At 44.1% G+C, this 25,060-nt stretch overlaps 2 protein-coding genes across 3 annotated transcripts; one reads left to right on the top strand and one right to left on the bottom strand.

The window, feature by feature from the left end:
• Nucleotides 1-7,655: 7,655 nt before the first annotated feature.
• On the bottom strand, nucleotides 7,656-11,270 carry TNFRSF9 (TNF receptor superfamily member 9). Its single transcript, XM_053997728.1, has 7 exons — nucleotides 11,093-11,270; nucleotides 10,900-11,022; nucleotides 10,557-10,694; nucleotides 9,992-10,058; nucleotides 9,761-9,897; nucleotides 9,407-9,541; nucleotides 7,656-7,972 (listed from the first exon to the last, which is right to left on the bottom strand). Exons 1-7 carry the CDS (start codon nucleotides 11,190-11,192, stop codon nucleotides 7,848-7,850), a joined length of 825 nt encoding a protein of 274 aa, XP_053853703.1. The 5' UTR covers nucleotides 11,193-11,270; the 3' UTR covers nucleotides 7,656-7,847.
• A 420-nt stretch (nucleotides 11,271-11,690) lies between these two features.
• PARK7 (Parkinsonism associated deglycase) lies at nucleotides 11,691-20,408 on the top strand. 2 transcript variants are annotated; one of them, XM_053997726.1, is made up of 7 exons: nucleotides 11,691-11,775; nucleotides 15,001-15,134; nucleotides 15,840-15,941; nucleotides 16,610-16,669; nucleotides 17,521-17,590; nucleotides 19,125-19,211; nucleotides 19,946-20,408. In XM_053997726.1, exons 2-7 carry the CDS (start codon nucleotides 15,045-15,047, stop codon nucleotides 20,104-20,106), a joined length of 570 nt encoding a protein of 189 aa, XP_053853701.1. In that variant the 5' UTR covers nucleotides 11,691-11,775; nucleotides 15,001-15,044; the 3' UTR covers nucleotides 20,107-20,408. The 2 variants fall into 2 exon arrangements, with proteins under 2 accessions (XP_053853701.1, XP_053853702.1); XM_053997727.1 differs by lacking the exon at nucleotides 11,691-11,775 and adding an exon at nucleotides 12,807-12,898.
• The last annotated feature ends 4,652 nt before the right edge of the window (nucleotides 20,409-25,060 follow it).

Genomic DNA, 25,060 nt, shown 5'->3' with positions numbered 1-25,060 from the left:
GATCACTGACTGATCTTGACTGGGGTAGAAAACTGTCCCTGGGAATGGGAGTGACCCACAGGAGCAGGAATTAACAAAGGTGAAGGAAGCAGATGTCAGATCTTTGCCTTTTGATGGATAAGTTGGATGTTTGTTACTGTAATGGGATCAGAATCCTCTTTCCAATTCCCATATTTATGATATAAGAGGGTTCTTAAGAGCAGTGAGTCTTTAGTTGGATACTCTCATTCTTTTGCTATGTATGCATCTTTTATGAGTCAGGATTGTTACAGACAGGACCAATTTACTTGGTTATTTCTGAGCAGAGTCTTCTACAGAAATTTGGAAACAAGGCAGATCCACCAGTGCTTGGAAGAGTTAGGATCTGTATCACCAGGAAAGGATATATCTGATATGCTCGTTCTAGCACAGTCCTGTATTTTCTCTTTATGCTCCTGCTTCCTGCAGGCCCTGTCCTGTAATGTACAGAAGAACTGAATTCTGGTGAAGGAGAAAAAAATCCTGCAGATCTTTGCAGTGAACAACACTCCACTACAAGTTTTATAGGTAATTTATGATCTTAAAGGTCTATGCCAACCTAAATGATTCAGTGGTTCCTGCTCATGACATCCATATCTCCACTAGTGCTTGTGACAATCCTGCTTCCTTAAGCTGAAGGTGATGGGGAGGTGTTTCTGGCTCTATTCTTGGCCTTTTCAGCTGAGGAAGTGAGTTGATTTTACAAAGCCTAGACCATGTAATATCCCATCCCAGTGCCCATGTAGCTTTTCTAAAAATCCTCTACAAGACAGTCAGGATTTATGCTTAGAAAGAAATAATCCATTGCCAACCACCGTATGTGGAAGTAAAATAAAGTGTGAAGTCTCTGAAGCTACTTTCATTTAGTGCTTGTTTCTGCCACCATATTCATGTTTCATTTATATGATGATCTCTTTATGTGTCCTCAGGAATGACTGGAAGAAGGTGCAGAAAGATACACAGGGTCAGCTAACTAGTACTGCCACAGCACAGTAAATCTTTTTGCTGTTCTGTAATTCCCTGAGGCAGATTTCATCACTGTTGAAAAGCACACAGTGTTTGTTACGTGTTACAGCCTCCCTGTTCCCTGTGAGAAGTTTTCTGATCATAGCCCACCCTCCAGAGGAGTGCACAGTGAGATGCAGTGACAAGAGGATATGTCACTGTCATATCCACTGGGTTCCTGAACACACTGCCTGTTCAGCTTCTTGAATCATTTAACCCTCAAGCTGAAGAAGAGCAGCTTCTTTTTCTCTTATTAGAACTCTTAATTTTGATGGAGCCATCAAGAATTTCCTGTGCTTACACTTCTACTTCTCTAAGGTAGTACATGTACTGAGGTGTGCCACAGCAAGTCAAAAAACTGCATTATTATGGATTCCTGTAACACTCATAATGTGGATGGGGGTGTGGGATTTTGGATCTTTTTGCCCTTGTGATGAGATTGTAGCTTGATCAGACAACTGTGGTGCTAACCTGCAATGTGCAGCTTCTCTGAAGGCAATGATGTATTTTTCCTATCACTCCTTTCAAATACCTGTTCACTGTGTTTTACATTCTAGTTTAAGAAAAATAGATTATCTTTGAGATGCTCCAGTGAACACTGGTTTGGGCATGTATGTACATCTACGTTAGAATTGTGTTCTTTTTCAAAGTTGCTCCAAAGTTTGTATGAAGGTGGCTAAAAGTAGTGTGATACCCTGTTTTTTCTTTTTGTCTTTTTGCTTGTTACAGGCCTGTTTAGTGTTCTCTCCAGGTTAAATAGTTTATGCTTGTTCTGAATGGACAGTATCAAAATATCAATGCTGTGAATACTAGAAGGATTATTTTTTAATATTTCTCAAGTCTGTGGTGTTGTAACTAAAGGTACATTGTAGCTTTTACCTCTCCACACACCTTGCTCTTCTTTTTGTCCCAAAATTTGGTTTGTTTTAAACCTGCAGAATTGTTTGTATGCAGGAGAAAAGTGAGGTGAAGTAGCCTAAGATTTGTTTTAAAACTGACTTAAACGGTAAAGTTGGATATTTTATTTCAGATGTGAGTGGCTTGTTTCAGTTTGGGTTATGTAAACTGGGAGTAGGTGTAACAGGTTTAAGGTACACTGAATGATAAGTCATCCTTAAATTGAAGTAGGTGTCTGTGTGTGCAATTTTCCATTTGCTAAATCAAATAAAATTTTATTTATTTTCTTAAAGCAAATAGATTAGAACAGGAGAGATATTCCCTGGTTTCAGGTTGTGTTTTTGTTAAAGTACAATCCACTTTGGTTCAGTATAGTCTGATGCTTGACCTGGCAGGCACCCAGGATCCAGAAGGTGAAAGGAAACACAGTAGGTGATATCACAACAAACTTCTGCCAAACTGATGGTAGAGGGAAATTCCATTTTTGTTGTAGATTGTATTAAAATTTCTTATTACAGTGAAGGCAGGGACAGTATCCAACAGCTGTTATGCTCAGCTACCACAGAACCTGTGGGGTAGAGAACCTCCTCTCAAGCCCCTGAGGCCTCCCTGTATTAGGGAAGGCTTGTTCCTACCTGAGACAGGAGCTGAGGTGACACTTGGTAATAAAATAAGACTTAGTGTAATTTTAAGAATGAAACTTACTTTGACTTTCAAACAGGTGACAAAAAGTCAAGTGGAGTGGTACAAGCTGCCTGTTGATGTTTCCTGTGTGCCAAGTCTCATTGGACCATCTCCTACACAGGTTTTTGCATCATTGTGTTAGTATCAGAACAACTGTCAGAGAAGACTGTACTTCTGTCCTGTGAAGGACCTGATAGAAAGACTGAAAATAAGAAATCATATTCTGTTTTTAAAAAATTATCTGAAGTTTGCATGTTTTAGAGGAGCCACTACAGTCTCAGAGTCTCTATCATCCAGAAACATTAGGCACAGAAACACCTGTTCCTACAGGAGGTGAGAAACAGAAACCCTTTTGCTATGAGCCTTCTACTTTCCTTAGCCACACAACTCTTGTAAGAAATGACAAAGCCAAGGCATGTGACAAACATGATTTTAATTACTGATGCCACTGACTATGCCAGGAAATGGTGCTGGTTCTGGAAGCAATAAAAAAGCAGCAGGCTCCTCTGCTTATATTTGTATTTAAAGAGGATTTTTCTCCTTCTTCCATGCCTTCAGAATTCTGCTGACATCACTTGGGCCTCTGTACATGGTCTGGCTAAGAGGACACTTTCTGACTTCCAAGAAAAACAGATGGAAATTCAAAAAGCTTGCATCTGGCCTGTTACCTCATCCTCGGCCACCTGGGCTGCTTGAGAGTCATCAGGGCATTCCCAGTTACATTTTGCTTGCTATATAATAAATTAAATGACTGTCAAAAAAAGAGACATGCACAGAAAGCAGAGAACACTTAAACTCAAAGAGTTACCATAGAATTACAGAATTATTTGGGCTGGAAGAGATCTTAAAGATCATTTAGTTCTACTCCCCTGCTATGGGCAGGGATCTTACCAATAGATCAGGATGCTCCATGTCCTGTCTAGCCTGGCCTTGAGCAATTCCAGGGATGGGGCAGCCACAGCCTTTCTGGGCCACCTCTTCCAGGGCCTCACCACTCTTTTAAATAAAGTATTTCTTTCTTAACACCTAATTGAAATTCCTTTTGGTTTAAAACCATTCCCCCTTGTCCTATATCGCTGTCAGTGTACAAAGTCCCTCTCCCTCTTCTTTATAACTTCCCCTTAAGTACTGAAAGGCTTCAGTCTCCCTGGAGCTTGGAAGGAACTAAACTCCAAATAAGCCACTCTCTTTCCTCTACTCCTTCCAGTGAAGGAGGGACAATAAAAGAGAGATTATGGTTTGAAATAACAATTTCCCAGCACCAGAAAGCAGTGGAATGAGACACACAATAACAACAGCTGTATTAATAGCAAAAATATACAAAAGAGAAGGTGTTTTACCCACAAAAGGGTATTCACTATAGGGAACAAAAAAAACCCCCATGCTGGCAGATGCTTCCTGTCGATGGTGCCTTTGTCCTGACCATTCTTCTCTCCGGCTCCACCTAGTATTTGGGAAGCAAAGGCAATATGGAGAGGAGAGCTCCCATGGTGAGTGTCCCCCCACAGCCTGAAAACAACAAAAACCAGAGACAAACAACCCCCAGAAGCTCCATTGTTCAAACCAGAGTTGTGTAGCCACTTCACTGGGCTTGGTTTTTCTGCAGATGCTTGTGCTGCCACTTCTCCACTGTCAGAGGGGAAGAAATGTCCCTGCTGGGGACACAGCTGACCTCGTGGCCCTGGCCCTGCTGGCTCAGCAGCACCTCAGAGCTGTCCCTTCAGCCCCACAGTCTCAGGCCAGAGAAAATGGGAGGGGAAGCAGCAGAGGAGCTAAGGTCACCAGAGCTGGCTGGGGACAGTCCTTCTGCTCTGGCCAGTGAGGCAAGGTGCTGAACTTCCAATTCCAGCCCCCCCAGCTTTTCTTGCCCAAAAAACCACAGCCCAGTGTGATGTGTAGAATAAACACACATATGGTCACCCCCATACAGCACTAAACTCCACTAAACTCCCTTTTCTGTAACCACCACAACCCACAACAACCTGTTCTTCAGGTGTTGAACAGCCTGGGTGTTCAACAAAAGCTCCTTGGATGCACGTGGACTATCAACTATTTGTCATTGCCAAAAAATGCTTCTTTTTCACAGCTCTTCTTGTGAATTGTGGACAGCCAGGCTTTACTGCTTCCTTCTGCTTTAATCACCAATAGTAAGAGATACAGTGCAGTTTTTTCCTGTTCACCCTTCCTAGATAAAAGATTTTTTTTACATGCAGGTAGGAAGGCTGCTATCCTCTGTGTTAAAAACCAGACAAATTCGGCCACAAATTCTATTCAGGAAAGCTAGTTGAAATTTAATTGTGATTACAGTGTTTCTTTTAATCTAGTCACTGATGATCCCTAAATCTTACTATGTAGCACTTTGTAAAAGCAAAGAACAAAGTATTTTAAAACATTGCATACTGACACCATTTCTGCTTCTGTGTTTTGCCACAGAAGTAGCAAAAATAATAATAGTAGCCCCTTGGCATATTATCTTCCTTTGACTGAAGTTTTACTACCTGCTATGGACTTTTTTTTCAGAAGACACAAGGATAACTTAAAAAGGAAAAAAGGAAGGTACAAGTATGTGTCTTTTTTGCAGATGTGAGCTTCCTAAGAAACTTAATTGATGAGTCTGCTTAGTGCATTTTCAAAGCATGCTGCCAGAAGTGGTTTTACAGCTGTCTGCTACAAGCATAACGAAAAGGAAGATTAAGCAAGTTCTTTAGTACTTTTTTTACTAAATATCTGTTTATGAGTGGTCTAGAATGGGAGCAAGCTTCTAATAAATTTATTCTATATGATCACATAAAGGTAAATTACACACTACACAGGAATGAATGATATTCAAGGAAGTGCATGATTCTATGGCTGTAATTTGAATTTTTTATAGACAGCCGCAATTCCTAGAATTTGAATATGGTATTAATCTGAAAATGCCTAAACACTCCAACTATCTTGGTATTTGTAGTGGTGCTCTTGTTATCAATTGGAATGTCCTGCTGGGTGCTTGGTGGCAAAACAGATGAATTCACCTGTATTTATTTTCAGTTCTGTGAGCACCACGTGAAATACAGCTCTGCTGCCAAAGTTTCTGGGGAGTGAACAAGCACTGCACGCTGTGGAGTCCCCTGATCTTTCCTTTGCAATTGTACCACGATTTATTTCACTTTCCAAAATATGGTATCTTCCAGTCTCTCCTTGGTTCTTATTTATAAATGTGTTTGCTTTTAAATGTATTTGAAGTGTTTCACAGAAGTACAAATTAGCCAATCTCCTGTGCTGCTTCTGTGGCCAGGTGATGTGCATCATTGTGAAATGCAAATGTATCATCTGCACATATTTGAGAACAGATGTTCATGCCAACAAAATCTGTTTATCGTTAATTCAGGCCTCAGTACTCTCAAATGACACAAGCCACAGGTAAGATTAACCAATAATTATTTGATTGAAAGGTTGTTTCTAACATTTTATTCAGAATGTACTTTCTTCTGTGAATGACTATTCCCTGAAAGTCAGAACTCCAGTTTTGGTGGAAATGTGTCCTCGCTGGTCACTAAGCAGATTTATTTCTGCTTCAGGTATGGTACAGACAAGAAGGGGTTTGCACTTTATTTGAAGCATTTAAAAATATATGCAGAATTTATTAGCAATATGTAAAATTCCAGTTGTTACCTCTTTTTTTCTAAGGAGAAACCACTGGTTGTTTTGAGTTACTGGATGTGTACATTAATTCTCTATGTTATGTTTGGGCTAGAAATTAATGACAAGCAGAACTATTCTTTTTATCTTCTTCTAAGATACAGTCAATGGTGACTAGATACAGTCAATGATGCAAAGGTCACTCTTTGATTTATAAATAGATATAAATAGATAGCTTTAGAAATAGTTTGGGGCTTTTCGTGTGTCCCGTTCATGCCTTCAAGTTTGTGATTTTGACGTAATAGTCACTCAGTTCTCATGGTTTAAAGTACCAATAGAGAGATGACTTGAACTAGGAATAAACATAAGAACAGTTCACAATTCAGGCTTTTTATGGCACTTATTTTCTCACAACATAAAACGTACTATTTTATATTTACTTGTATGTAAGTTTATCAAAATGTGTAAGTGTGGCTTGGTGAAAATAATCTGCTATTGTAACCTGCTGAATGAAGAGATGGCTTGTTGTTGTTCACATGCAAAATCGTTTTCTCTTGCATTGAAATCAGAGAGGGGAAAATCACCCTTAATCCAGATATTGGTGCATTTTCATTCTATTTTTTGAATAACATTTACTGAAGTAATAAAATATGTGAGGTTTGTAAATGGTTAAAAATGGCATTGCGAAGGTGGTGACTCAAACATGCATTTTCTTTTTTCTCAAGACCAAAGTTAACAGTGTTTGATCAGAGAGACAGATACAGTGTCTGATGTTAAAATCTTTCCAACCTCAGTTACAAAAATAGCACCACAAAGACATCACACTTCCAGCTGCAGTGTACATAAAGTTTACATCACCTGAAAGATCAAAGCTGAATGATGTAGGGCTGAAGGTGGTGCAGTCCAGCTGCAAGGTAACAGCTATTTCTAAGTGCAAGTCAACCACAGCTTCTCTCAGTGTTTCCACTGCCTCCCTCAAGCCAATCAGCGTAACACAACAGCAGATGCTGCCGTGGAGCACTTTGCAGCTCAAGATTTTCATGGCTTCTTTTCCCCTGCGTGTAAGGATGGGTGCAGTGGTGAGGCCAGGGATCTGCTTCCAAGGGTGATGGGATCAAATGAGCTCCATCTGTACTTGCACACAAACCCCAGGACTGCTGGGTTTGAGCCAGGCTTTGGGAGGAGCTGCAGCTCCAGACTCAAGAGGATGGCTGCTAGTAAGAGGTTGTGAGTGTCACCAGTGACTCTACAACGTGTTACAAATCTCCTTTTTAGCTTCAGATGCTTTTGGAATGCATGTAAATTATGGCTCAGGTAACATTAATGAGGGACCAGAAAACTATTCTGCACTTCTGTTAGAGCTTTTAAATGCAGTACTTCTTAGAAAGAACCACTTCTTAGAAATATCCTTACTTCTAAAGGAAGAAAATCAGCAAACTGTTTTGGAGGGTTTTTTTATTATTTTTTTAAGAAATATAAAAAAAAGGCACTTTTTCTCCAGTGGCTGGGCAATTTACTGCTCTAACACTCAGGTGCTGACACCTGCTCTATTTACATAAATAGGTTCTTGTTCTGTGTTCCAAAAGAAAATTCAAATGTGGCTGATGTGGGCAGTTCAATTTCTAGTTCACCAGAAGGTCTCTCAATTCTGTGGACTTGCCAGGATTCTGATATTCACCTTGTTCTTCCTCGGGGAAGTGGCAGCTGCAGGCATCATCTTCCTGAACTGACTGTTCAGGTGTGTGCACTGAAGAAAAAGAACAGATTCACAGAATCAGCTGGGTTGGAAAAGACCTCTGAGACCATTTAGTCCAACCTTTGACCATACAAGTTGTAAACCAGACCAGAGCTCTGAGTGCCATGTCCAGTTGTTTCCTGAACACCTCCAGGGACAGTGATTCCACCACCTCCTGGGTAGCCTGTTCCAGTCTTTAACAACCCTTTTTGGGAAGGAATTCCTCCTCATCTCCAAGCTGAACCTCCCCTGGTGTAGCTTAAGGCTGTGTCCTCTTGTCCTGTCACTGGTTGCCTGGGAGAAAAGACTGACCCCCATCTGGCTACAGCCACATTTCAGGGAGTTGTAGAGGGCAAGGTCTGCCCTGATCCTTTTCTTCTCTCTTGACTAAACAACCCCAGTTCCCTCAGCTGCTCCTCAAAGACTTTGCTTTCTAGATTCTTCCCCAGCTTTGTTACCCTTCTCTGGACTCACTCCAGCACCTCAATGTTTCTTGAAGTGAGGGGCCCAGAACTCGACAAATGTCCCCTTTCTGTTTCATTTATTCAGCCATCTTATTTCATCATCCCTCAGTCACAAATGCAGGATGTCAGAAAGAAAAAAAATCTTCCAAGTTATTCTATAATCTGAAATTATTCCTCTACAGCATGTATATCTGATAAAACTAATTTATCATACTTTGTTTTCCCTAATTCAGCAGGGCCTCTGGTGCTCTGTTTGTCATGGCAATGAAAGGAACACCAGCAAGAGGGACATAGATTTTTGGACTGCTATGGTCTTCTGTATTTAGAGTTACACTAGAAGATTCAGACCTTATCCTTAGAACATGGGAAAATAAGAGAAAGGGAGAGAGAACCACCCCCCCCGCAAAAAAAAAAAAACCAACCAACTATAAATTACATTGAATGGAATCAGCTTCATCTTTGTGCTGAACTCTTGGGCTTGCCCAGGACTTATGAGCTCTCAGAGGGCAGTGCTGGATTCAGGCTGACTCTGTACCTGTGTAGCAGCACACCCTGACTGATGTCCCTCTCCTGCTGCAGCCAGAGCTCCAGGACACTCACTCCAGGCCATGTGTCCTCTCTGTGAGCAGAGAGAACTCCCAAGTGTTACAGCCACACAGGCCAAGGATGATGCTTGGAAGTCATAAACTGAACTGACCTTTCACTGGAGCAGCTGAGTTTTTTCATCTCTCACAAATAGTTCACTTTAAGCATAAGCATGCACTTGACCTAACACCCACAGTGCTTTCTGCAATAAAAATTCCAAAACTGTTTCCTTTCCAGTTGCTTCTGACTTACAAGACCAAAAAAAAAAAAAAAAAACCAAAAAAAAGAAAACCAAAAAAACCGAAGTTATTGCAACTATTTTTGTAGGGCACTTAACCTGGATTCCTGACTTCTGTCTGGTTTCAAAAAGAAAAACTGAAGAACGTATTTATCTTACTTTTCTTGAAGACAGTGTGTAGTTTCTTTTTCTGCCAGACACTGAAGCAGATGCACAAAGGCAGCAGAAACACTATGCACGACAGCCCAGCCACAGCGAGAGAAATCCTGATCATGTCTGTCTGAACATCCTTCCCTAGGAAATAAATAACATTCTCTATGAGTATGAACAGAACAAGGTTCTACTGCCCTTGAATTGGCTGAAAACTTTGTCTCCCATTCTTCTTCTGGATCATCTGCAACACTGGAAATGCATAGAAGGACTTCTGCTTTAAATGGAAGGCGAATGAGCTACAGTATGTTTCAGTAGGTCACAATTCTTTACCTCCATAAGCAATATTACACAATGGCTCACCTGGCACAGTGATAGAAAATGGAATTTCCAGAGATGTTGTAGGTAGAGTAGTGACTGAAGTGAAATTAACTGAAGCATCTTTGCAAATGACATCTTTTGCTGGAGTTCCAGGCTCCAGGACTTGGTTTCCAGAGCACCTGAAGGACATTGACAGCAAAATGGGGAAAAGAAAAAGAAATTTAAAATTCCAGTCAAGTGTAAGAGCTGTAGCTTTTTTTTTAGTTTACTTACATTGTCCAGTTTTTACAGGAGCCATTGGGCTGATCATTAAAGGTTCCGTAGCGGCAAGCCTGGCAACCTTCAACAGACAAGGATAGGTAAAATTGTACATTAGCATTTAAAACGCAACATATGAAACATTGGTTTTGCCTGCTTGTACAATGTCAAAATTACTACTTCATAAGCTGCTCTGAGTATGCAAGGCAAGTCTTTGCCTGTCAGCTACAGACCAGTACAGTACTTGGCTAAAAAACCAGTTAATTTGGCACAAAATGCCACAAACCATGCCTAACTCCAGAGTTCCCAGTTCAGTTTCCCTCATGCTGGCGGCCAAAGAGCTGCCATGCAAAGGGAACTAACTGGTGCATGATTTGAGCTGTAGTAGGTCCCAGAGTGCGGTGGGTTTTTCTGCTCCTGAGCTTACTCCACACACCATGCAAAGTGTTTAGCAGCAGTGGCAGCTCTTATCTTGCGAGGTCCTTCCTCTTATCTGCTTCTGCACTGTGCAAGAGGCAGTGCAGTGTGTCTGCTGCAGGATGCAGAGGGGCTTTCAGCTGCTGGGAAAAGGTGATCCTACCGTTCCTGGTGCTCTCCCGGCCCACGCCGCAGCTCCGGGTGCAGTAGGTGCAGCCATCACCGCCGCAGCGGTAGCCCTCCTTGCACGTGCATTCAGCATCACTTGTTGAGGAACACCTTTTCGAATACTGAAATAGTCCTGCAAGGGGAAAACCAGTTTAAGGCTACAGCGTGCCCGGCGTGGTGCAGCAAAGGCTCGGATATTGGCTCGCACAAGAACCAGGCTGGCGGCTTCAGCGAGAAGCCCCGCAGACGCGCAGCGTCATTTGGCCGGGCAGGTGCCAGCCCGGGCACGTCGTTGCCACGGGAGGTCACAGCAGGGCTGGTGGCATCGCCGCCGGTACCTTCGCACTGCCGACACAGCCTGCAGCCGCCGCGTCCCGCCGCGCTGGAGAAGGTGCCGGCCGGGCAGGGCTGGCAGGACGCGCCCGCTCCCCGTCCGCAGTCGGCGCTCGCTACGAACGTACCTGCGAGCCGAGACACAGCGGTCACCGCGGGCCGCGCACCGCGCCCGCCCCGCCCCGGCACGGCCCTTACCCGCCGGGCAGTGAGCGGCGCACGGCAGCGCGGCCGCGGGTCCCGGGCTCAGCGCCAGCGCCAGCAGCGCCGCGGGCAGCAGCGCCCGGCCCGGAGCCATGGCTCGGAGCGGCTCGGAGCGGGGCGGCGCGGCCGGCGGGACTGCGCGCGGGACTCCCGGCACCGGCCCTTAGCGGCCGCCCCCGAGGGGTCTGCTGCGTCATCCCGGGGCGGCGGGGAAACCCCCGCCCGGCGGGACTTTCCGGACCCTCCCAGAGGCGCGACCCCTCTGCTCTGCCGGGCAGCGCCCGCAGAGCTCTCTCAGCGATGCCGGTCAGCGGTCGCCCTTTATCACCATTGGGGCTTCCCGGTGAGTGCCGCGTGGAATCCCCGGGAGGTGAAAGGCGAGAGGCGGGGCTGGCAGACCGCAGCCGTGCCGGAGCTACTGAAACCACATGGGCACCGCAGGGAACGGCGGAGCGGAGCGGAGCGGAGCGGAGCGCCCCGGCCGTGCGCGTGTGGAACGCCCGCCCGCGGGAGCGCGGAGCGCGCACCGGCCGCACGGGAACGGCGCGGCCCCGCCCCCTGCGGACCCTCGCAGCCAATCCCCTGCCTGGCCCCGCCCCCTGCACATCCCCGCAGCCAATCCCCGGGCGCGGTCCTGTCCCTGAGCCGGGCCCGGAGCGCGGGCAGGAGCGGACGCGGTGAGCGCGGCTGAGAGGAGAACGTGTCTTCCGTGTGTGTGAGCTCTGCACAGCTGGGTGCTGACTTATAGCTGAGAGGAGAACGTGTCTTCCGTGTGTGTGAGCTCTGCACAGCTGGGTGCTGACTTATAGCTGAGAGGAGAACGTATCTTCCGTGTGTGTGAGCGCTGCACAGCTGGGTGCTGACTTATAGCTGAGAGGAGAACGTATCTTCCGTGTGTGTGAGCTCTGCACAGCTGGGTGCTGACTTATAGCTGAGAGGAGAACGTATCTTCCGTGTGTGTGAGCTCTGCACAGCTGGGTGCTGACTTATAGCTGAGAGGAGAACGTATCTTCCGTGTGTGTGAGCTCTGCACAGCTGGGTGCTGACTTATAGCTGAGAGGAGAACGTATCTTCCGTGTGTGTGAGCGCTGCGCAGCTGGGTGCTGACTTATAGCTGAGAACGCATCTTCCGTGTGTGTGTGCCGGGCACACGGGCAGGCCGAGCAGGGACCAGCCTGTCCAGGGCTCTGAGCGGAGTCCGCTGTGCGCAGCACACAAAGCGCCCCGTACCGGGAGCTGAACCGATCCCAGCAGAGCCCTCAGTGAAGTCCTTCCCCGTGACCGGCTCTCCTCCCCTGGCCTTGAGCTGCTCTGCCGGAGCTCTCGTGAGCCCGGCACCCAGGAGCCAGACCGGGCCTGCCAGCACCTGCGAGCAGGCTTTTACACAGCAGAGCTTTGCAGCCCTAAAGGTCCCCGTTAACATCTCTGTCTGTCCTTCAAAACACCGAAACCAGGGGCAACATCATCCCTGAGCCACAGGCATTCCCTGTGCACCTGTGAGCCTGGGGAAACAAGCGTCGGGCAGACGCTTCGGGCAGAGGGCGGATTGGAGCAAGGCTCGGCTCTGCTCGCTCCGTGCGGGGCTGCCCGAGGGGCGGCGGCGGCAGCAGCAGCAGCTCGGTGTGCGGTCACGCCGCCGGAGGAGGTGACTCTTGTCTCGGTGGGGGCACCGGAGCGCTCTCTGCGTTCCGAGAGACCGTGAGAAAAGCGGAGAGCGTCGGCAGCGGCGGGGCGGTGCCGGGGCAGAGCGCGGGCGGGCCCGGGGCGGAGCGCCCCAGAGCCGCCCGCGGCCCCGCTGAGGTGAGTTGTGGCCGCGCTGCTGCGGCCGCCGCGGGCCCGGGCCGGAGAGCCCTGGGCGGAGAGCCCCGGCGGGCGGGGGTGTCGGTGTGGGCGGAGGGTTCGGCGCTTGGGCCGGGCCGGGCGCGGTTGCGGTGCCCAGGCGGCCGCGTTGCAGGGCCCGAAGCCCCGCCGTGCCCGCGCGGAGGCCTCGGCCCGGGCTCGGCCCGTGCTGTCCCTGCTGCGGGGAATGGCGCCGTGTCCCGGACGAGCAGATGAAAACGGGGGGATGCGGCCTTTCCGCCCGCGCTGCTGCGCCTCCAGCCGTGCCCTGCCTGTGAATAGCGGGCTCCGCGGTCGGGGCACTGAAGGGTGTGATTTTTGTGCAAAGCCACCCCTGTTAGAGTTTCTGAATCAGCGCAGGTCACCATCTCCGGAAAGGCACGTGTACCCACGCAGGGCTCTACGTTTGGCTGATAGGTTTGAGGCGGCCTTAGCTGGCACTGAGGAGCAAATGGGAGACTGGCATTTACTATGTGTAGGTAGCTTGTTAAATGATTTGTTAAATTAAGTTGCTGTTAGGTCTGTGTAACTCAGTTCTGCCTTCTCAAAAACTGTCTTTCCATAGTAGTGGGACAGCCATTGACCTGTGCACCCACATGAAGAGCAGTACTAATGCTCAAGAATTTGGCAGTGGGGTACAATAAATATCTAAAGGCACTATGGAGAGACTGCATTTTGCAAAACTAGGAGAAAGAGTAAAGGTTTCAGGATCAGGTGCCTGTTTTCATCTAAAGAATTAATGAAAGACAGGGGTGCAAGCTGTGATCTAGATTATTTTTCTTCAATAAAAAGCAAATGCAGCATTTCTGCATGGTGGCTACTCAGATAGTTTATTGCTAGTCAAATCCATATGAAAGTTTTGCAGAATCACTGTGTACCCTCAAGCTATTAAGAAAGACTAGGTTGTTCTGAAGTTATTACTAATACCTGTGATTTGGCTGTACTTGATCAGTGGGCTTTGCATTGACAGTACATAAAGCTGCCCTAAAAGTAGGATTTGACCCAGTGAATTATTCTGCTTGGGCTGGTCCAGCATGCTGTGGGGTGTTGTGCTGTATATTACTGCACCCTAGAAATAACATTCTAAAGGAGGCTGCCACTATGGAGAAACCTGAAAACAGGTGGAGTTGAAGCAGGGTGAGGATGATTATATTTTATGTAAGCACCTAAACATGTATCACATTTTACAAAGAGCTCCCAGGCACTAGGTGCAGTTCTAGATGGAAGGTCCCTGCATAGGACAGAAATCTCTGTCTTACAGAGTAGTAACCTGTGAAATATCTCCTCACATCACAGGTGCTTTCACAGACTTCTCTCAGACCTGTATGAGTTAGTGGGTATTTTACATGATGTAAAGTTATTTTAACTTAACCTTCAAATGGAAATTTGGCCATTCACCTCAACTTGAATTTAGAAATTAAAAAAAAAAAAAAAGTCTTAAGCCTGGTTTGTTCCATTTGCTAAATCCTGTGGTCTGCTCCCCCATCACACATATGCACATGTGTTTCTTCCCCCACAGCGTTGCAAAATAACCCAGAAAATCTGTTGGTGAGATTTTGCAGGGGCACTGGTCGACTCACTGTTAAGTCACAGGAAACTCCTCATGCAGCATGCTGGGTGGAAACTAAAAACCAGATGTGAGGTCAAAGCTCATGCAAGCCCTTTTTGTAAGTGCTGACCTGGGTAGGAGTCAGTCGTCTCGGAATGAGTGAGGGTGTGCAAATTGAAAACAGCTCTGCCACCCACCCTGAACCCCTCTCTCTGGCAGACACAGGTCATGATTAAGGTCTTGATTAGGCCAAGCTGCTTCCTCTTCTGGTGCTGATGTGCTGTGCCTCCCACTTGCACAAGTGCCTTAATCTTTTAATATCATAATGCATTCTTTTTAAAAAGCTCCTTAGTTAAACAGGATGGCTGTGCATATTGATGTAAGCCAGTGAATTTTGAGGTGGTTTAAATGAAAGACCATGCAAAAGTACAAGTTACTGTTCATTTTCAACATAAGGAAGGATTCATACGAGGGGATTTGCCTTCTAACCACGTTGTCTTTTTATCTCCCTCAGCCCCTTCCTTCACAACCATCTCCCTAATAGCAACCCCTCAAGCCATGGCCTCCAAGAGAGCGTTGGTGATTCTGGCTAAAGGGGCAGAGGAGATGGAAACTGTAATCCCCACTGATGTTATGAGAAGAGCTGGGGTGAGTATGCAGACAGTGAATAATCTTTGTGTGTGCCTGGTCAAGGGGAAATGATTGCCTCAAGTGGATGTTCATTTCCAGGAATTCAGTGTGTGCTCTGTGAAGTAAAAATTTACCCTCATCACCTTACTGGTTAGCAAATATTTGTGTCATGCACCTAATGAGCATGCCTGACAACTGACATTTATTGGTAACCTTTCAAAGTACAAGTCTGATGTGGACTAGAGCAAATATTTCAAGTAAATCCTACTCTGTCAGAAAACACAGCTACTTCCATGTATAGTAACTGCAAGTTCCTCTTTTGTAGGGGTCTGAAAAGCTCAATACATTACAGCTCATGACATTGCTTAGCTTTTCTTGCACTACTTTTGAAATTCAGTTATTAACTACAGTTCTGGCTGTTGGGATTCCTTATGCTGTTTGTTACTCTTGCAGTTGTAGTAGCACACAGTTATCATCTCATTGGGAATGAAAATAATACTTTAAATAAACACACCAACCTCACTTATATAGAAATTACTAAAATAAAAATTACCTTCTCCCACCACTTTTGTCATTCCATCACTGTGCTCCCCATTTTGGCTGTCATAAGAGGAGCAAGCTCTCAGTGCAGCTTTGTTTGTTCTGTGTACTACTTAAGAACTAACATAGAAGAAAAATGCCCTAAATTCTTGTTTTGTAATAATATACTTGTTCTCCTGTTAGATCAAGGTGACTGTTGCAGGCCTAACAGGAAAAGAACCAGTGCAGTGCAGTCGAGATGTCTTCATTTGTCCTGATGCCAGTCTTGAAGATGCCAGAAAAGAGGTTGGTCATCACCCTTCTCTGATATAATGGCCAGCATAGTCTCTCTCACAGTTTCTGAGGTGAATTTGGGAAGCTTATGCATTACCTTTGTACACATAGATTGCATGTTGTGTTAACTCTGTGTAGCAGTGAATTACAGAGCAGTGAATTACATCCCACTGTGCTCCCCTTCAGTGATATGCTGCTTCATAGCCTGCTAGGTTCAGACAGATTTCTTAGTTCTGCCCAGGTGTTTGATTTTCCAAAGGGCCAGTCACAGAGCTCTATTTTCCCTGTTAGTTAGCTTGACAAAGTTGATTTGAGCCAACTCAAAAGCTCTGATGAGAAGCTAAATAATGTTATAGTTAGACCTGTACAGTAAAGTTGGAGCAAAACCACTTGTCTTTACAACACAAGTGCTGTCACTTGCTGAAGCTTTTAAGTGCACTAGGCTTGAAAGTCAGTTCTGTGAGGGACTTAATTGATAATAGGCTTTTCCTGGAACAAAAAATAGTATTTTTTTTCATAATTGGAACTGGTTTTCTGATCATAAAGTGTTGTTCAGTGAAAGAAAAGGTAGATTTCTTCACTTGAATCAGCTGCAGTGGTCTTCAAACAGCGTAATGTATGTAAAGAGTGTAATGTATGTATCAGCCTGTATTCAACAGAACAGTTTTATCTTTGTTTAGGGGCCTTATGATGTTGTGGTCCTGCCTGGAGGGAACCTTGGGGCTCAAAACTTGTCTGAGGTAAAGTTCTGGCATTTTAAAAATTCATGGGCGTTCTCATGAGTAGTGGGGTGGTCAGCACTTGTTTAGTAATCCTGCATATTCAGTTCAGCATCTAAAAATTCTCTTCTGAGTGAATCAGTAAACTAATTGTTAATGGTCTTAAGCCTTCTTGTGATTATATAGGTGGGAGAGCTGGGTAAATTCTTGGCCACAAGTAACTAGTAAAACAGAATAAAAGTGGAAAGGTATTGTGCATTATGGGAAGATCTCTGTTCATATTCATATGAAGATGAAACAGTTGCAAATGAAGATTTGTTGCTGAGACACAAGACTATCCAAACCCAAGGGACTCTGCTGCCTTGCAGAATTCTGTCTCTGGTGCAGAACTGTTGCAGTGGTGGTATGAATTCCTTGTGGAAGGCAAGCAGACAAACAAATTGATCTATCAAACAGGGTTTAAGTTGTATCACAGAGTTTGTAAGACATGGGAGTATGAGACAAATATCTCATATAAATCTTCTTAAAAAACGATAGTGACTGTCTGGAGGTATCTTATGAATACTATTTTCTGTTGGTCCTGTATTTTCAAACGACTTTTTATGGCCATGGGTTAACCAGCTTTCATGTGGGTCAAATGCTTCCTTGCAGTTCCTTCTGTTTTCCTTCCTCTTTCCTTCTGGGACAAGTATGTCTTGGTTTCAGTTTTTCTCCTTTTTAATGTTCTCATTACCCTCTGTCCTGGGGCAGGGAGGAAAAATTCCACTTGGTTTTCTGTACAAAACATGTTTATGAAATTTCAGTATAAACTGTTTCAACCATGCTTCAAATAACCAACTCCAAACAATGACTTGTGATGTTTCTTCATACAGTCTGCTGCTGTGAAAGACATTTTGAAGGACCAGGAAAGCAGAAAAGGCCTGATTGCTGCAATATGTGCAGGTGGGTTAACAAAGTGTCTTGCTTTGTAAATAATTTGGATATTTTGGAGCATGAAGAGTGTCCTTAGAAATCTATGTTCCTGTAATTTAGTACCAAGAATTTATTCATATATATATATATATATACACACATATATAGACCTCTCAGCATCTGATTTTTTAAATAAATTTAATAGCAGAGAAATCTCTAAAATAATTGTGAACATTTATCCTGCAAGTTCAGGTTGTTACCTAGTTCCTTCCAATCAGTTGTGTTACTGTCTTTAAAATAAAAAGTGAAAGGTATTGTGCTAGGATTTTTTTTTTGAGTGTGTGCTTATTCTGGTGATCTTTCTGCAAGTGTACAGCACTAGCAGAATATCATTGCTGTAAATTTGTCTCACATTACCACTCCTGCCCTTTAGCTTCAGAAAGAAGACCAGAAATATAGAATTACAGTCTTGCCCTTCCTGAGCTGCAGCAAAAATGGACTTGGTTTGAGGAGAGGGTTTTCTGCTTGCATACTCTGCACAGCTTGGTATCCAGATCATGAACTTTGTAAGATTTGTGTTTCAAAAAGCAAGGTGAAAAATTGCCAATACTGAATTGCAAATACTGCAACTGAAGGCTGGTCTAGGGAGCTGAATCTGAGAGTGAGGAGGGAGATGATGAATGCATAAAAGGCAGTCAGAGTGTGTTCCAGGAGGGGATTTTCACTTTTGTTTTTTGGTACAATCCTGGAGGGGTTTTCTGCTTTTCTTCCTCATTTAGGTGGTAGGCACACAGAGCTGTGAACATTCCTCAACTTGGCAATGATGCTCTTCTGCTTCTTTATCTCTGTCTCTTGCAGAGCAATCCAAATTCACATCTGCCCAGTAGAGGCCTTTGCTTGTAAGCAGGATGATTCTTAGAGCTCATTGCAGCTGAACACAAAAGAGGCTATTTCCTGTACTAAATACAGAATTAAACAAATGAACAAAAATGAAACTCATGTCAGACAAATCCTGCCTTCAGTTTCCTTTAGAATTCCCATAAGGATTTCCTGTCTGATGACTTAGCACTTCTTGACATAAATTCTTTACTCAATTCAGGCTAAGGAGGAAGTATGAAAAGAAAAGAGAAACTCTTGAAACCAAAAACTGAACAGTGAGTCCATGATCTGTCCAAAATACTGCTTGGCACACAACTGCAGCATGTAGAGACTTGCTCAAATGAAATGCTATCTGTTAAGTCTCTAAATTCAAGGTTTAACAAGGTTGTAAAGTAATTGTAGGTAATTAATGTTCAGATTGAGATTCAGACCTTTTGTTTCTTAAGCAGTTTTAAATAAAATGTCTGGAAGTGGGTTGTTTTTCACTCCCTCAAAGGCAGCACAGTCATGGGTGGGACATCAGTGTAAACTGTAATGTGAGAGCTTTTTGATTCAGAGACAGTGTTTATAAAAAGTAGTCTGTCCACAGTGAGCTTTGACCCCTGGGAGTCCTAATGCCCAAATGTCTGTTCTTTAAGTGTAGCAGAAGGCAATTCCTCACTGGTGCAACTTTGTGTTCTTACAGGTCCTACAGCCCTTCTGGCCCATGGGATTGGGTATGGAAGCAAAGTCACGACACATCCTTTGGCCAAAGACAAAATGATGAATGGAGGTATGTTTCTGTCCAAACCCTTCTCAGATTTTCTTTTTTTTTTTTTTTTTCACCTGTTTAAAAAAAGCTTAAAAAAGGAAAAGAGCTTTTTTTTTCTTATTTTTCTATCTGAATTGAGTCTATATCACCAGAATATAGAGGGCTGTACTAAAATTCTCATCCTTGAGGGAATCCTGCTGCTGCTGTCATGTTAGGAGCATTTATTGCCTTATCCTCTTGAGGCTGAGCCATCTCTTGTCCCTTTGGTTCTTTACCTCAGTGGTCCCAACAGCAAACTCTGGGAGCACCTTTCCTGCTCTCCTCTGAGTAATGCTTTGGTTCTGTGGCAGCTGATGGCTCCACACTTCTTTCTCCAGCCTAAGGGAAGGGATGGTGAAATGCTAGGAAGGTCACCCTGTGAGCATTAATGAGGCTGGAGGTGAGCAGATGGGCTCCCCCAATATCTGCTGCATGCATTTGGAAAAAAAAGGAACTTTGTGAACAGCTCCACAAAAGCAGTCTGACTTCCAGAAGTAACCTCATGGGAGCTGATGGGCTCAGTGAGCACTTCTCGAGGAGCTTTTAGAATCAGAGGGGCATTCCCACACCTTGGGAATGAGCTCCCTGTTCTTCCCTGAGGACAGCAGGCAGGGATGAGCTGCTCAGAGGCAGTGCTGAGCTCCTTGTGCTCTGTGGCAGCTGTGGAGGACACGGTGCTGGACACTGACCCTGTTCCTGTTGTGTGTTCCCCCAAGCACACTACTCCTACTCGGAGAGCCGCGTGGAGAAGGACGGGAACATCCTCACCAGCCGTGGGCCTGGCACCAGCTTTGAGTTTGGCTTGGCCATTGTGGAAACACTGCTGGGCAAGGAAGTGGCTGAACAGGTGAAGGCACCTCTAATACTGAAAGATTGAAATCCTGGTGTGGGATAGGCACTAGGACAAATTTAGATAGAGAGTCTTATCCTTTGTAGAATAACTGTAATGTGCACTGTTGTAAATACACTTTAATTGTGGGTGAAATTAGTAACTGTACTTACCTGAACTGGGATACCTTAACAAACCAAAGGTCTTCATTTCTGGAAAAAGATCCTGTTAGCAAAAAGCTTCATCACAAAGAAGAAGCCAGCATCTAAAAATCCTAGTTAGTTCTTGGATGGCATTTAAAAATCACATGGAAAAATGTTTGCTGAGTAAATAAAAATGGAGCATCCCTACTGGTGTGTTGTTCCTTTCTATGTTCTCTCCCAACCCAGACCCATGAAACCTTTTTACCACCATGTACTATTTAAAACAAGATCTGTTTAGATTCTCACACAGTTCTTCTGAAGTCTGAGCTGGAATGAGAAGGTGGCCAAGCACTGGAACAAGCTCCCTAGGGAGGTGGTCAATACCCTAGGCCTGCTAGCATTCATGAAGTGTTTGGACAACACTTCTCTTGGCTGCATGGTTTAACTTTTAGGTTGCCCTATGTAGAGTCAGGAGTTGGTTTTGATGACCTTTGTATCTTCCAGCTCAGGATATTCTCTGATTTCATTGCATAGATTATTAAGTTGTAACCTAGAATTAGTTAAAACAACATTCAATTTCTTGTGTACAAATAAGGCAAATAACTAGTATTAGTTTTCCAGCAGTGTTGGAACTAAATTAAAAGTGTGAATATTCATACCTTGTCAAGCACCCCAGAGTTCCTGCAGGTTGAACATGATACACTGAAATTCATGTTCTGCATTAAATGATTGCAGATCCATTGAGCTATTTGGGCAGCTAATAATCACCATAAAGCATGAAGTTTGGATTTGGTAGAGTGCCACCAGTAGCAGTGCTTGTTTCTGCTTACTAAAAATTGGAAGTTGCTACAAGCCTGGCTTAGGTGAGCCTTTGTCAGTTTGGAGGAGTTGCAGGACAGGTCTCTGGAGGAAGTAATGGAGCTGTATTCCCATGAGAATTAAGAACTTGGCATCAATTTCCATCTTTGCTACCTTTCTTTCACCAAATCACTCTGGTGTTACCTGGCTCTGTCAGCAGTCATGCCTAAGGATGGCACCTCACTGGACTCTGAAGTTACCCCAGCATCTGGAAATCTGGTTCTGCATACATCTGAAGTGCATAGTCTGAACTTCAGAAAATTACTGCATAGGAGCCTTTATGATTGCTTATTTTAATGGGAAATAAGTTCATTCTCAATTACTACATTTTCGTAATGAAATACATGGATACTTTTGCAAATTCAGAATTAAGAAATGTCTGTGTTGTTAATAACTACTGGAAGAACTGCTTCAACTCTATGCTCTGTCTCTTAATTTGTTTAGGAAATATTTCATATGTTTCTCTAGCTTTGAAATATGCTCAAGATATGCAAAAGTTGTAATCTATGTAAGATTTTACAAGTTTGTGTGGTAAATCTGCACATCTAACTGGTATTGCCATGCAAATGTAAACCAAATGATGGAAAGAGTCTTTGTCCTAGAATCTGGAATAATTACTTGGTTTGTAAATGGGCATGATTCAGAATACAGGAAAAGCTCTGCATTCCTGGGTGGCAGCATTGCTTTGTAACATTAGAAGGAAAATATTTCCATGCTTGTATTGTTTTTAGTCTTGCAGAAATATTTTAATACAAAGCATTAGCAAAGTGGCCATAAATTTGATTATAATTTTTTTTCTCCAAGGCTGAGGGAGTTCAATTTACAGAAATGAGGTTTTCAGTGTGTATATTTGGGCTTTCCCACTCCCATTAAAATGGTAATAGGAAAAACACTCAGAAAAACGAGCCTAGAGCCCGTGGATGTATCTGCTTAACTTGCAGATTCTTCCACCATGTTCAGCAAAAGACTTGGTACATAAAATATTGTAGTGCTGCTTTTGTATCACATTTACCTTCATACAGCTGACCCTGTTCTCAACCTTTTACATTGCAGATGTCCAGCAAACATGAATTTACTTGGGTTCTCTTTCTGTGTCATTAACTTGTTCTTTCAGTTAGGGTAAGTAAGTGTATGAACTAAGATTAGGCTAAGTTTCCTCTTAGGGTAAGTATTATGAAGGAATTTGCTGATTCGAGGGGAAAAAAAAGGTGCCTTCCAGTTAGCAAAATGCTTTTTTTCTGACATTTCAGTATCTCTTTTCATAAAATCCTCATTTACCTGCTGCTAAAAGGTAAGCTGAAGTACTTTTCTGCTCGTTGTTTCATGTACACTAGGAACTTTTTGCCTTTTTATTATTCGCAAGCTTTAGTTTTAGAACCTGTGGTAATTGGGTATCTGCTGCCAGTGAGCTCAGCTTAAACTGAAGGGAATGCATCCACTCTTCTCTAACATTTAGCATTTTGTTCCCTGGCAGCTGGAGGGTTTGGGGGCTGGTTGTTTTCCTGATGAGAAGGCAGCCAGTTGGCATCTGCTGTATGCCTCGGATCATCTCTCAAGAATAATGTGAGGTTTTTTTCTCCTGATTCTGGTTGTTCTGTGGGCTTGAATGCTTCATTGAGAATGAGTTCTCTTAGGGAATTGAGAAGTATTATGTGGCTTAGGAGCAGGAATGCACACAAGAGGGCATAGATGCTGGAGCCATCAGTGAATACTTGCAGTGATGAGAAATATTGTCATTCAGACTGACAAGCTTCTAGCTGAAGAAGAAGCAGAAGAAATGTGGAGAGTGAACAGTCTGGTTTTGTTGCAGTCCTTTGCAAGTTTCTTTCCAAAAAGGGAAGGTGAAGTGCACAGCACTGTACTGTGAGCAGGAACAAATCCTATCTCAGGAATATGTCCCTCTAGCAACAGAGAAGGGATGCTTTTCTAGAGAGACAAAGGTTTTACTTTTGAAATGGGTGGAGACAAACAGCCATAATGGATACCAACCAGCCTGCACACTAGTACTTAAAGCTGTAAAAGCACACAAGGGAATATGCTTCATCCAGAAATTACAAGCCTTGGACAGCTTGCTAGCCATTTATGTATATGCTTACCATTTGGTATGAAGCCCACAACGACTGTCAGAGCAAAAATGGTTATTTAATCCAATTATTTTGTTTGTTCTTTCAACAAAAAGATGCATCATGATGTGAACATAAGCAGTGATCCCAAAATGATAGAAAGTACCTGTCTTCCAGCAGCCTGGATGACCCATGACTTGGTTGGAAAGATAAGTATGTGACAGAGAAGTAGGAGGGTGTCAACTACAGAAAAAAATCCCTAGCACTGCATCCATACTGTCATTCCTGCTCTCATACTCTACCTTCAGAAGAAAGGATGTGTTACTGTTATACGGAGACTGCATTTTAGTAGGGCATGGGATGCAACATTTGAAGCTTGAAAAATAAGCAATGAAACACTAGGTGAATTAATTTGAATTAATTAATTTTTGCCCAAAATTTAGACAATCTTTCAGCATGTTTAGAATGTGGTCTTGCATGTGGTATGGAAAGAAAGGAAAATATGTAAAATGAGAGCAGATGTGCCTCCCTGCTGCCCTGGTTTGTCAGCTGACAGCCCAGCTCTGACAACATTCCCTGCTCTGAGCTTCAATGGATATTCTACAGTTCTTGCAGCATTATCACTTGGCAGGAAATCAGAAGCTTTCTGGGAAGAACAGCAAAAAGGGACAGGCTGTCCTTGCTGACACAATTTATCTGACCTTCAGCCTCTTCCTGCCACTTCTTGAGAAGCATCCAGGGAAGTGCAGGGGCAAGGAGCAGGTTGTGGGAATCCCTGCAGTGCTGCTGCCTCAGACACTGGCCTGGCTCCTTCAGTCAGCACGTGTCCTGTGTGGAGGCATCACAGGGCAGACCTCACCCTTGTCTTCCAGGAGCATCTGTGGACACTTGGCAGAGCTCTGTGTGCAGAGCAGGCCCAGCCACACAGCCCAGATGGGAGGGAATTGAGCCCAGGTCTCTGTATCCTGAGTACCCCCACAGTACATTATTATTTAAGGGACTAGGCAGCATTTCTGGCTTGTATTTTTGTAGCCACGCTTTGGGAAGCAGTGCTGACAACATGATAGGCTCCAGAACTGAATCCAGACCTGGAAAAACCAGGATCCTGTGTTTTAGGTAACACAACTCTTCCATGTTGCTGAGGTGTACTGAGGGCTGCTCTGGGGGGTGCAGCAGTCAGGGGTTGCAGTGCTCTGTGTCACACTCAGTCTCTGTAGCAGCTCTAGGAGCCTTTCTGCTCTCTACAAGATTGTTCTGTGTGCTAGAAGATTGAGTGGAAGCTTTTATACTTGGGCTTGTTCGTTTGCTTTACTTCATTTAACAGCTTCTAATTATACCCTTTGTACAACCTTAAATAATTCCTCCCTACATAGGCTTTATGGCCCTCCAAGTCATGTAGATACTTCTGTACTTTTACAATTTAATTCAAGGCCATTCCACTAATGGTAGAGGGAGGAAGAAGAAAAGTTGTCTGAGGATCTCATGCAAGCACTCCTATTCTAAAGAGCAGAGTTGGGTCTAATGAGACTTGTGTAACATTTGTGACACTAAAGTCTTCTACAGCTGATGGAAGTTTTCCAGCAGGACTGGGGACATTTCTGTGCAAATCCTTCTGATTTCTAAATATTGGTGGTGTAATTATTTTTACAGGTTACAGTGGCAGCACCTCTGAGCCACAGACAGAACTTGCCTGAAGTTCAAGTGTGTTTTTGGTTCAGAAATAGCTTTAAGGTACTGCAGCTGTCCTCTCCTCATGGATGATTATAGTGGAATTTCATTTGGGATTCCCAGTTTTCATTGTAGTCTTGTAGAGCTGCTGTTCTGAATCAAAGGAATCCTCTGAATTCAAAGGGCAGTTTCTGCAGCCGTTTGTCCAATTAAAATTTTGTCTGCTTTGTGCTGAAAAGAGGATTTTTCCCACTGTTGACTGTGTAGTTT

The sequence above is a fragment of the Vidua macroura genome, chromosome 23 (assembly GCF_024509145.1).
Source record: "Vidua macroura isolate BioBank_ID:100142 chromosome 23, ASM2450914v1, whole genome shotgun sequence".
Taxonomy (NCBI): domain Eukaryota; kingdom Metazoa; phylum Chordata; class Aves; order Passeriformes; family Viduidae; genus Vidua; species Vidua macroura.
Note: the sequence above shows the minus strand (reverse complement) of the source record. Positions and strands in the feature narration are given on the sequence as shown.

Coding starts and splice junctions, on each gene's coding strand:
- TNFRSF9 (XM_053997728.1), bottom strand. CDS start 11,192: ATGGCTCCGGGCCGGGCGCTGCTGCCCGCGGCGCTGCTGGCGCTGGCG. Junction 10,695..10,899: donor GCTGTGTCGGCAGTGCGAAG/GTACCGGCGGCG, acceptor TTCCCCTTGCAG/GACTATTTCAGTATTCGAAA. Junction 10,059..10,556: donor CCGGGAGAGCACCAGGAACG/GTAGGATCACCT, acceptor TGTCTGTTGAAG/GTTGCCAGGCTTGCCGCTAC.
- PARK7 (XM_053997726.1), top strand. CDS start 15,045: ATGGCCTCCAAGAGAGCGTTGGTGATTCTGGCTAAAGGGGCAGAGGAG. Junction 15,135..15,839: donor ATGTTATGAGAAGAGCTGGG/GTGAGTATGCAG, acceptor TTCTCCTGTTAG/ATCAAGGTGACTGTTGCAGG. Junction 15,942..16,609: donor TTGAAGATGCCAGAAAAGAG/GTTGGTCATCAC, acceptor ATCTTTGTTTAG/GGGCCTTATGATGTTGTGGT.